Raw genomic sequence first — 12351 nt, 5'->3', positions numbered from 1 at the left:
TAATTTATCTGTATAAAGTTATACATAGTCTTGCATTAAAATTTGAACACATGATTTATACACAGAGCAGATGAATTTCACCGCTCTGTATATACATTTTCCTTTGGCTCCTTTGCCTATATATGTTCCCTGAGATGGCTTAAATTGCCAACAAACAACATGTGTGGTTGGTATCCACTTTCAATCATACGAGTGGTTCCAAATCTCAGTCTGATAGTTTTTGAATACTAACACAATCTCTTCTTGCTCAGAGCTCCCTGTAGTTAAGCACAAGGACTGTCACTATTACCCACAATCACCTCACAAACACCAACACAGTGACACTACAGGTGAACAAACTGCTGAAGGCATCACTGACCGTGGGGATGATTCCTGCCTCATATCCCGTGCAGCTGACTGTGATTAGAAGGGACCCTTTCATGCCTTTCACCTCCAAGGTATGCTGTCCTGCAAGGTCAGGACAGAAAATTATGAGCATTGCATCTTCTCCTCCTTCTGGAAGTGACATCAGGAAGCAGAAAGGTCCACGGTGTTTGCCATTCTCTTAACTCTGCATAAGGGGGTGGGGGAGGGGCAGTGGCGCACCTGTTTGAATGGAGGGGCCAATCTCCAGCCCTGCCCCCAAGCTCGTTATTAATACTGTATTGGGTAAAATATTGGCGGGGCCATGACCCACTGCCCCACCCCATTCCGCTGAATATGATACAGGATCTGTTTCTCCTAAACTCTGCTGCACACAAGGGCGGGGGAGGGGGTAGAAGAGTCCCCATAGGCAGTTCAGTCTGTGTTATCTTGTGTCCCACTCCTTCTGGAAATTTCTGCAGCTTTCACTGCTTAGCAACATTGTGCTTCCACAGGGCTTCACAATTTGCAAAATAAAAATCCCTGAACTCTAAGCCATACACTTGCCATGCAGACGCGTCTGTCCTGTGCCGTCATCCTTTGCCACCATCCGCATGGACGTGCCTGTAGGGAACTGTGCCAGGGTCTCATTGGAAAGTTTCCATATCAATGACAACGAAGTGAAGTTATCAAACTTGCGCCGATGCTTATCAAACACGGATAACTCCAGGATGGTATTGTGAGAACTGGAGACAGGAACCTGTGGTCACAAGAGAGACTTTGTTAACACAAGTCTGGCCCTGAAGAGCAAATAGTAAGCAGAGTTACCGATAAGAAAACGTTCCTCAAATCTAAACATTTTCTGCTTATCCCAGGTTTTACCCCTCACTCTACCCCCCCAGTTAAAAAATCCTCTGTGTTCATCCCAGGCTTTATACCACACACTCCCCCCACAACTAAGAATCCTCTGTGCTTATCCCAGACTTTACCCCTCACTCCCCCCCCAGCTAAGGATCCTCTGTGCTTATCCCAGGCTTTACCCCTCACTCCTCCGCCAAGCTAAGAATCCTCTGTGCTTATATCCCAGGCTTTACCCCTCAATCCCCCAACAAGCTAAGAATCCTCTGTGCTTATCCCTCTCTCTACATCATAATACAGGGTCTGGTTGCTGTTTTTCCCCTAGAAAGAATAACATGGGACAGTTTCCCTCAAGATATAGGATCTGAAGGAGGAAGTTCTCTTCAGGATACACAGTCTTGATTGGTCAGTAGTGCCCCTGAAAGAGTAATGTGGGGCAGTTTTCTTTAGGACGTGGATAGGGCAGTTTTCCTTAGGATACAGGGTGTGGATGGGGCAGGTTTTAACCTGATAAGTGTTATGCTTACCAGTTGTTTGTTGTGCTCTGGTAGAGGGCAGGGTTGTGCCCCCACATGCACTTCATAGACTGGTACCACCTGCATGCTGGAGGGAAAGGTGCAGATGAATCTCACTTGCACTACCTCTGTAGCAGGTCTGGGGTTCAGCACCCCAGGATGATTTCCAGTTCGGAAGGTGAGAACCTGCAATAAAGAAAATGTGCATGTATGACATGGCCCAATAGGAAAAGGAGCCATACACTGTGATGACAGCAGCCGTCCGGATACTCAAAGAAGTTGCTTATTTTGGAACAGGCAGCCCCACGCCAGTCTATCAGAGTTATAATACCTATAGGTGAGAGGGAGAGTTGCCATGATTTCATTTCTGTCACCAGGTAAAGTGAAATGGCTTACCTACAACAGAGCTTACAAAGGCACACACAGTCCGGCCCCTTCCCCCCCCCCCCCCCCCCCCCTTCCCAGCCTCCCAGGTCAGGGTCTCTCACCTGGTCCCAGAGCTCCAGGCACAGGATCCGGTACACATAGTGATCCTGCTTTCTGGAGCTGGACAGTCGCACCTGGGTAATGTGAATTTTCTCCATGTTCTCTGCCCTCAGTTCCAGGAAGAATCGAAACGGTTCCAAGATCCAAGGCCTTGGGCCCCCCTCAAATACCATCTCTTTCACAGACTGGAATGTCACAAGTGCAACTTCCACTGGGTTCACCGCCTGAAAACGAGAAGCAGAACCAGGAGTAACATCTGTGTGGGCTGGACCAACTTCCATCCTCCCATGTACAGGACACCTATTGCTCATGGGTCTGGGTCCTCTCTCCCACTTTATCACTTATTCAAAGCCCAATGTATGTCACTCTCTGCCCCCTCCCCCAAAGGCCTTTACCTTGTCTCTGCCTTGGGCACACAAGTAAAACACCTAACAAGCACCATAAATCCCCAGAATATAACAGTGGACTCCTCACCCGCAGGGGCTGGTAAGCTGCAAACGTAGCGCTGGTGTGGAAATACTCCTGGTACACGACAGTACTCACAGTCACCAGAGCATGTCCCGGTGAGTCTGCCATCAACTGAATGCTAGAGCAGAAGGCAGGGCCTGGTCTCCGACGACCTGCACACAAAGGGCGATACAGAATGCACAGCTTCACGTCACCCCTTTTGTAAAACAAAAGGTCACTTGCCCCTAACCAAGCCCCAAACCCTCAAAATTAACCCCCTCCCCCAGAGGACCCTCCTTTCTTCTGCCCTACAGATCTATTCGTACTGGAGTAGGGGGGCAGGTCTAAGGCTGATCCTGGAAGCAGTGGCATATGGGAACATCTCCACCACCACCTCTGGGGACAAAACAGTGAAGAATTAAAAAAACACAGAGGATCCCTGTATAGAAAGAGGACGGAATCAAAGCTTAAACCAAATGACCTCAGCATGTGAAACACAGCACGGAGGAGAGTCAGCTGCAAGACATGGCAGCACTGGCCGAACCACACATTCCTCTAATTGCATCTTTTACTATGTTACCATGTTTCTATATTTCCAACACCTCAGACAGAGACCCACTGATCCAACACATTACTATTCTCCAAACGACCATGTGCAACCCCATATAACAGGGGTGATATGATACAGACGTTCAAATATCTGAAAGGTATTAATCCGCAAACAAACCTTTTCCGGAGATGGGAAGGCGGTAGAACTAGAGGGCATGAAATGAGATTGAAGGGGGGCAGACTCAAGAAAAATGTCAGGAAGTATTTCTTCACGGAGAGAGCGGTGGATGCTTGGAATGCCCTCCCACGGGAGGTGGTGGAGAGGAAAACGGTAACGGAATTCAAGCATGTGTGGGATAAACATAAAGGAATCCTGTTCCAAGGGAATGGATCCTCAGAAGCTTAGCTGAGATTGGGTGGCAGAGCTGGTGGTGGGAGGAGGGGCTGGTGGTTGGGAGGCGGGGATAGTGCTGGGCAGACTTATATGGTCAGTGCCAGAGCCGGTGGTGGGAGGCGGGGCTGGTGGTTGGGAGGCGGGGATAGTGCTGGGCAGACTTATATGGTCAGTGCCAGAGCCGGTGGTGGGAGGCGGGGCTGGTGGTTGGGCGGTGGGGATAGTGCTGGGCAGACTTATACGGTCTGTGCCCTGAAAATGACAGATACAAATCAAGGTAAGGTATACACAAAAAGTAGCACATATGAGTTTATCTTGTTGGGCAGACTGGATGGAATGGCTTAGTGGTTAGGGTGGTGGACTTTGGTCCTGGAGAACTGAGAAACTGAGTTCGATTCCCACTTCAGGCACAGGCAGCTCCTTGTGACTCTGGGCAAGTCACTTAACCCTCCATTGCCCCATGTAATCCGCATTGAGCCTGCCATGAGTGGGAAAGCGCAGGGTACAAATGTAACAAAAATAAATAAATAATAAATAAATAAATAAAATGGACCATGCAGGTCTTTTTCTGCCGTCATCCACTATGTTACTATGTATATACAGGAAAGGAAATCCCCCACTAAACAGAGAGTCCAATGTCTCTGCCGAGATACGCCAGGCTCAATCTTCAAAACACCTGGGAAACAAACCAAAACACACATACTCCTCTAAAAAAAAAAAAATGAAGCAACCTAAAACCAATTAACAGAAACCCCTTCGACCACACCACTGTCTTTTAACTACATCAGCGCCAGATCAGAGGGCAACAAAATGCTCTAATCACATCCCAAGACCTTCCTCGCAGAAACCTGGTTAAGAGGGAAGGGAAGGGAAATGGGACTTGATATACTGCCTTTCTCAGGTTTTTGCAACTACATTCCAAGCGGTTTACATATATTCAGGTACTTATTTTGTACCAGGGGCAATGGAGGGTTAAGTGACTTGTCCAGACTCACAAGGAGCTGCAGTGGGAATCGAACTCAGTTCTCCAGGATCAAAATCCGCTGCACTAACCACTAGGCTACTCCTCCACTCATTCCACCAATAAGAGCCAACCTCATCAGTGATGTCACAATGGCTTGGCTCACTTCTGATATTGTGATGTCATAAGGGAAATGGGACTTGATATACCACCTTTCTCAGGTTTTTGCAACTCCATTCAAAGCAGTTTACATATATTCAGGTACTTATTTTGTACCAGGGGCAATGGAGGGTTAAGTGACTTGCCCAGAGTCACAAGGAGCTGCAGTGGGAATTGAACCCAGTTCCCCAGGATCAAAGTCCACTGCACTAACCACTAGGCTACTCCTCCACTCATTCCACCAATAAGAGCCAACCTCATCAGTGATGTCACAATGGCTTGATTGCCCGGTACAGTTCCCCAGGATCAAAGTCCACTGCACTAACCAATAGGCTACTCCTCTACTAGCAACTTTCCATGTAGAATCTCAAATAGGGAAAGGGAAATGGGACTTGATATACCGCCTTTCTGAGGTTTTTGCAACTACATTCATAGCGGTTTACATATATTCAGGTACTTATTTGTACCTGGGGCAATGGAGGGTTAAGTGACTTGCCCAGAGTCAAAAAGAGCTGCAGTGGGAATCGAACTCAGTTCCCCAGGATCAAAATCCGCTGCACTAACCACTAGGCTACTCCTCTTATTCCACATCTTTGCCCACTGGGATACAAGATTCTAAACTCACCTCGCCTAGCAAGACCAGGCGGAGGGCTGGCCATAATATACAGAAGTCCCATTCACTTGACTTTAAAGCACATCATCTTGTCTAAGCCCTCTCTGGATGCGGCAGATACTTCCCTCCTCCAAGAGGTACCAACGAATCTGGCAAACAGAGTACCTTTGTGTGTGGCTGCAGTGCAGGATCCCTCTGTTCCGGGCTCAGAGAATGGTCTACCCCTCAAGATCCAGCTGTTCCTCACGCAGACCAAGGTACTGAACAAAACGATCATTGTAACTCCAAGTGGCAAGGTTTGGGGGGCTCTGAGGGGACCCCCCTCCCCACATACACACCCTCGCCTTGCCCCTCCTTTTTACCATTGTGGAAAAAATGTTTCGGAAAATTGACAAGTGTGTCTAGGCAACGTCACACAGTGGATCCCCCCCCAGCCCTCCATGCTATTTTACTATGCTTCTCTGCCATGTCCCACCTCCTACAGGGCCTATGACGACTTTAGTAAGAATAGGTCTGTGAAGGGGGGCAATGAGGGGATGATTTTTGCCGATTTGGAGGCTGATAATAGGCAGAAAAAAACAAAAAGAAACATTGACTGTTTCTTTGAAGAAAAGTGGCCGAGCGCTAAAGGACTTTCCCCATTCTCCATCACGCTTCACCCACCACATCCGGACACTTGGAAGGAAACAGCACTTCCTACAGAGTGTTTCTGAATTAGAATAAGATTTCTTATTCCACAGACAGCAGAATAAAATAAAACACAGAAAAGAAAATAAGATGATACCTTTTTTATTGGACTAACTTCATACATTTTTTTGATTAAGTTTAGTCCAATAAAAAAGGTATCATCTTATTTTCTTTTCTGTGTTTTATTTTATTCTATTTACTGTTTTTAGAAGTGGACTAACACGGCTGCCACATCTCTTTATTCCAGAGAAACTGACAATTTGAAGTCAGACCCATGGAGGTGACAGCTTTACAAACAGTAGAAACTGATCTGCTATGCCTAGTCTTAGATTTCATATTTCTTTCCAAGTGCAGGACTTCATTGCTACAGATGGCATTTGAAAAGGTTTAACGAAAGACTGTATGATGTCTGAGGGGAAATTTACTGCTTTTAATACTTCTGCTAAGTGAACTAATAGGTCAGAGACTGAAAAGAAAGAGGCCTGAATGTTTTTGCAACCCTCCATGGGACTCACACTTTTGCTGATACCCAAGCATTGCATTCTTACCCTCAATGAGACTGAAAACACCTTGCTTATCCATCCTGACCTGCAGCGTCAGCAGGGAGCAGTCAGTGAAAGCCACGGTTTGCTTTGTCTCTTTGTCTGTGTTATACATTATCAAGGGCACTTCGATAGGACGCCCTACTTCAACATCAGCATGGATAGGATTCAGCTGCATTTTGGTCAACTTAAGGATGTAAACCTGACAGAAGAAGGGATGCAGGAAACATTTAGAGAAGTGGCAAAGACTGTCATCTGGCTGAGAACACAGCATACAGAGAATAGCAAAAGAAAAACGGACCCCCGACATCCATCATTATAGTTTAGATCAAGCATCTTAAACTAAATTCAACATCCAGCTGTGCGCACATCAGGACACATCATACAGCAAACACTCAGAGAAAGGGGGAGTGAGTCCCAGCATCCAGCTGTGCACACATCAGGACACATTATACAGAAGGGGGAGTCCCAGTATCCAGCTGTGCGCACATCAGGATACTATACAGAAAACACTCAAAGGAGGAGCGAGTGCCAGCATCCAGCTGTGCGCACATCAGGACACATCATACAGAAAATACTCAGAGAAAGGGGGAGTCCCAATATCCAGCTGTGAGCACTACTTTGGAAAGAGAATATACTCACAGATTCCCTTAATTTACAGAGTTGGTGCATTTATGATTAATACAGACACAGCCTCTTGCCTTCTTCCTCCGGTGACAGCGCCACTGCTCCACACAAGCTAGACCCCCCCCCCCCCCCCCCCGTACAAGAAAAGGCAGAGTGACGCACCTTGATCTCTCCGTAGTGAAAGGGATTGAGCACATCTCGGGCCTGGATGACAGCCTGGCCTATGATCACACCTGTGGTTACCACACCTCGCACGGTAACCATGGCAACACTCTGATTGGAAGAGATCCATGTGAAATTGCCACTCCCTCCTTCCACCTATGGAGGAAATAAAACAAAATGGTAAATGTCACAAAAGCTGAACTGAGGCAGCCCACCCCGGCCCACGAGCTTTACCGAGTTATAGCTCTCCCTACCCCGTAAGCGTGGACAGAGCCATATTGTGGTTCCGCTGCCCCCCTCCAGCCCACGAGCAAGGCCACTATCAGACTGAGTCACCGTGGCTCAAACTGAGGTGAAGCTCATTGCAAAAGACAGGCACAACCATTGGTATATGGTACAGAAGATTAGCCCACCGTGGTGAACAGGGGCAAATCTGCTACAACACCCAAAATACAGCCCACAGACAGCCACAACGATCATGCAGAGCTAAGTCTTCTGTGGTAGAAAGGACACAGCCAGAGGTGTGGCAGAAGTAGATAGAAGGAGGACCCACTGTAGACATCCTTCCCTGAATCCAGATCTCATCCTCCAACCATTCCCAGAAGATAAAACGCTAAAGACGGCTTGCCTGGATCTGATAACGATAAGCGACTTCATGGTAATGGTGTGGGAATGCAAGGAAACTTGGCAGAAGGATGATAGGAAGAAAAATCCTCACTTCCTGCTCATGAGAAATGGGGCTGGCCAAAGTATGAAAGACGCCAATCTGTAAAGAGAAAGAACGGCATCTCGTCATTCTGGAAAGATTCTGGGCCATGCAGAGCCTTATTTTGTTAATTTCCCTCAGGCAGTGCCCCGAGGATAGAGGGGCGAAAGCTTCCCTCACGCACACACACACACACACACTGTCCCAGCAGTGCTGAAATGCATCACAGGTGTAAGCACAGAAGACATACCCATTGTATCACCCATTCATTGCCTTTTGGACAGTAACGTTATGTCTTTTTCAAGTAAAACTGATGTATGTGTAATAGGTGTAGTTGTGAGATTCATGGTATAATTAGGAACAAAGACAGACGAACTTGGCTGTCTATGAAGATGTTTCATTGCAGTGTCCAGACATTATCAGTAAGTAACACAGAAATGTTATTTGAATATTCTAATGAGAGTCTACTAAGGTATTCATTCTAATTAGGGCTGTTCATCGATCAAAAGGTTTAATCGCACGATTAATCGTGATCATGCATTTTCTTCTTCACTCCCTGCCCTCTATCCATCTTTCATGTCCAACTTTCTTCCATTTTTCTGCATCCTTCTCATGTCTATCTAGTTTCCAAGGCTGCAAATCCTTCCTTCTCTTCCTTTCCCTGCCATCTATGTGCATTCCCCTCTCTTCCCTTCCCCTACCTTCTGTTCATGTCCACATTCTCCCTTCTTCCTTTTTTTCTCTTTCATCCCCCATTTCCACATCTATCCCTCTCTTCCTCTGTCTTCCAGCATCACCCCTTTCTCTCCCTCTTTTCCCTCTTACCCAACCATCCAGCATTGCTCCTCTCTTGCCATCCTCCACCATCGACCCATCTCTTTCTCATTCCTCTCACCATCCAGCATCACCTCTTCCCCTCCCCCCAACTGTTCAGTATCACCCATCTCTTCCCTCTCATACTCCATCACATCCAACATTACTCTGTCTCTCTATTCCGCCCCTCCCAAACATCTACCAAAAAACAAAACCATCATCCCTCGGTGCCCCACCTCTCTCTCCCCACCCCTAACCATCTATTATTGCCTTGTCTCCTCTATTTCATGCATTGCCCATCCTTTCCCCTCCCCATAGTGTTCACTGCTCTGTGTCTCTTCTCGCCTCCATAGTGTGCATGGCCCCATCTCACCTCATCCCCATATCCTATGTTGCCCTGTCTTTCCTCATCCTCCATATCCTGAGTTGCCCTGTCTCTTCCCCAGCTCCAGCTTTGCCCCATCTTGTCTCCCTGTCCTCTCCCCCTCCCGCTGGCCTACTCATTTTAGATGGTCTGGAGCTCATGTGTCAATCCTTTGTTTCTCCCTTCACTGTGGTTGTAGCAGCAGCAAGCAAAAGACAGGTGCAGGGACGTTCTCCTCTGCGTGCTGCCGCTGGCTCTGCTGGACCCAGAAACAGGAAGTTACATATGTTTCTGGTCCAGCAGAGCCAGCGGCAACATGCAGAGGAGAACATCCTTCTCCATGTGTTTTGCTTGCTGCCGCTACAGCCACAGTGAAGAGCGAAACAAAGGATTGCCACGTGAGCTCCAGACCCATCTAAAATGAGTAAGCCAGTGGGAGGGGGAGAGGGCAGGGAGACAAGACGGGGCAAAATGTGTTAAATGCATTAAAATTTTTAACACTAAGCATTTAGAGTGTTAATTGCGTTATTAACAAGTTAAATGTACAGCCCTAATTCTAATGAGTCTATTAAGATATTCATTGTCCATCTGTGAACGATTGTAAGTGAATGCCTGTTTATTGAATGTTTGGCCTGAATAACTGAGCTTTACCATCTATATTGGACTTCCTTGTATTATATATTTTTGTTCATTTATAAATGTTTTTGATTTTATTGTAAACTGTTTTGATTTGCCTACAAGAGAAATGGAATTTCAAATATAATAAATGATTGTATTGTACAGTGTTAGCATCATATCTGTGTTATTTGAATATTGTAATGAGAGCCTTCTAAGGTATTTCATTCTAATGAGAGTGTATTAAGATATTTCATTATATTGCAGAAACAGAGTTAGCATAATATCTGCTACGTGATTTTTCTTCCATGCTGTGTATTTCTCAACCTGCACTACCCCAGCTGTAAAGGACTTAAATACAAGCTGATGCACACCACTACCTTCTCCTACAAGAGCACGCAGATATGGAATGCATTACCTACAGACCTGAAAGCAATCAAAGAAACAACTATGTTTCGAAAATCTCTGAAACATTCTCTTCAACAAGGCCTACAATGAAAACCTATAACCTCACTAAGCCCACTCAACTATGAACGCACACCTTCTATAATTACCCTAACAACTCCCTTCCTTCCTTCCTCCCTCACCCCTTCCTTAATCGCTACACACTACTAACTGTATCAAATATCCAGTTATGACTACGTTACCAAATCTATGTAAGCCACATTGAGCCTGCAAATAGGTGGGGGAATGTGGGATACAAATGCAATAAAATAAATAATAAATAAAATTATGGTGTCTGTGTATCATGGTGTCATTCTTATTCTGCTGACATCTCTGTTAAATGATTGTTCTGCAGTGCTGGTTATTTATTAGGATTTATTTACCGCCTTTTTGAAGGAATTCACTCAAGGCGGTGTACAGTAGGAATAGATCAAACATGAGCAATAGCCAATTACAGCAGTAAAAAGATTCAAAAACAATACCCTTCTCCACCACCGCCAACTCCAGGCTCCGCCCTTTCTGCCTCGCCTCACCCTATGCTTGGAATAAACTCCCTGAGCCCATACGCCAGGCCCCCTCCCTGCCCATCTTTAAATCCTTGCTCAAAGCCCACCTCTTCAATGTCGCCTTCGGCACCTAACCATTATACTTCTATTCAGCAAATCTAGACTGCCCCAACTTGACATTTCATCCTTTAGATTGTAAGCTCCTTTGAGCAGGGACTGTCCTTCTTTGTTAAACTGTACAGTGCTGTGTAACCCTTGTAGTGCTTTAGAAGTGTTAAGTAGTAGTAGTAGTATACTAGCAATGTCAACACAATACGTAATAGAACATTATAATTGATAGTGAAGGGTAAAGCAAAGATGGAACATATAGGTAGGTAAGAAAGTAGGAAGAGTGAATGTTAAATGTTTCATGTTAGTCCTGTTATTAGGTTTCCATTGCCAGTTCCACGTTTACCTCATTAATTAATTGGTATCTTTTTAGCATTGTTATGCAGTTAACTAAACTTTGTTTAGGACCCTGTTTACAAAGGCATGCTAGTGTTTTTAGCACACGCTAACCATGTAGACACCCACAGAAATATTATGGATACTGTGTCCTAAAAATGGTAGCAGACCTTCGTAAACATTTTCAACGGTACCTGCTGTGCTCAATAAATCCCAATCAATAGAGAAACCACCTGTTTCAAATGTCTGTGCGAGATCTAGCACCAAGTATGTGAGGCATCTGCACAGTGACAGGGAATGTTCTCTGCTACAATGCCTAAAATTCATTTGCTGTACTGGGAAGATTTTATCAGCTACTGGAATTCACCAGCAGAGCTCACACTAAGAACCCCAATCAGCTGAACGAACAAGTTAGATCACTGTTTTGGAAATTGCTGGTTTCATTCCAGGCCTGCTAGTTTTATTATTATTTTTAATGTTTGATGTTTTATTTCTATTTATTATTTTAAGTACTGTTTTATCAAACCCACCTAGAATGGAAGGATAGAGCGGGCTAGAAATATTTGAAATGAATAAACACATCTATATAATAAAACTCACCCTCAACGTTCTGAAGACACTGACGTCACTGAAGCCAAGCCACTCACGTCACTTCCTTTATGAAGGGTTCATGGTGGTGAAGCCACCGAAATCACAAAGTCTCTGGGCCCCGCCCTCGCGTCAAATGTGATGATGTCGAGGGCGAGCAATGGCGTCAGTAGCTTCAGAACGAAGAAGGTGATGAAGGTGTGTTGACGAGGTGCGGAAGCAATGGCGTCAGTGGGTTCACAATGACAAAGGGGTAGGGAGGGGGAGGTTGGGGAGGAAAACCTTGCTAGCGCCCGTTTCATTTGCTCCAGAAATGGGCCTTTTTTACTAGTTCTATCATAAACATGCATTCCTGCACACTTTGGAAACTTCAGGTGAACATATTTGCAAAAATCGACGAACCTTTAACACATGTTCCAAGAAGAAGTTACCAGCTTTGGTCAGCATTTCCATTACAAACGGGGTGCTGGGTTAGTATACTGAGGGAAAAACAGTATGCCGACCTGAACATTCAGGGAGAACTCTCAAA

General features: G+C 45.7%; 1 protein-coding gene across 1 annotated transcript in view; it reads right to left on the bottom strand.

The window, feature by feature from the left end:
- The window catches only part of NUP210L (nucleoporin 210 like), an 85571-nt gene that overhangs the window by 43470 nt on the left and 29750 nt on the right, over positions 1-12351 (bottom strand). The window contains 8 exon segments of the mRNA XM_030187743.1: positions 359-447; positions 910-1102; positions 1728-1901; positions 2204-2425; positions 2676-2821; positions 6560-6755; positions 7343-7498; positions 7971-8108. Of these exon segments, the coding sequence (XP_030043603.1) occupies positions 359-447; positions 910-1102; positions 1728-1901; positions 2204-2425; positions 2676-2821; positions 6560-6755; positions 7343-7498; positions 7971-8108 (1314 nt within the window).

The sequence above is a fragment of the Microcaecilia unicolor genome, chromosome 14 (genome assembly GCF_901765095.1).
Source record: "Microcaecilia unicolor chromosome 14, aMicUni1.1, whole genome shotgun sequence".
Classification (NCBI taxonomy): domain Eukaryota; kingdom Metazoa; phylum Chordata; class Amphibia; order Gymnophiona; family Siphonopidae; genus Microcaecilia; species Microcaecilia unicolor.
This window is presented reverse-complemented; position numbering and strand designations above follow the sequence as displayed.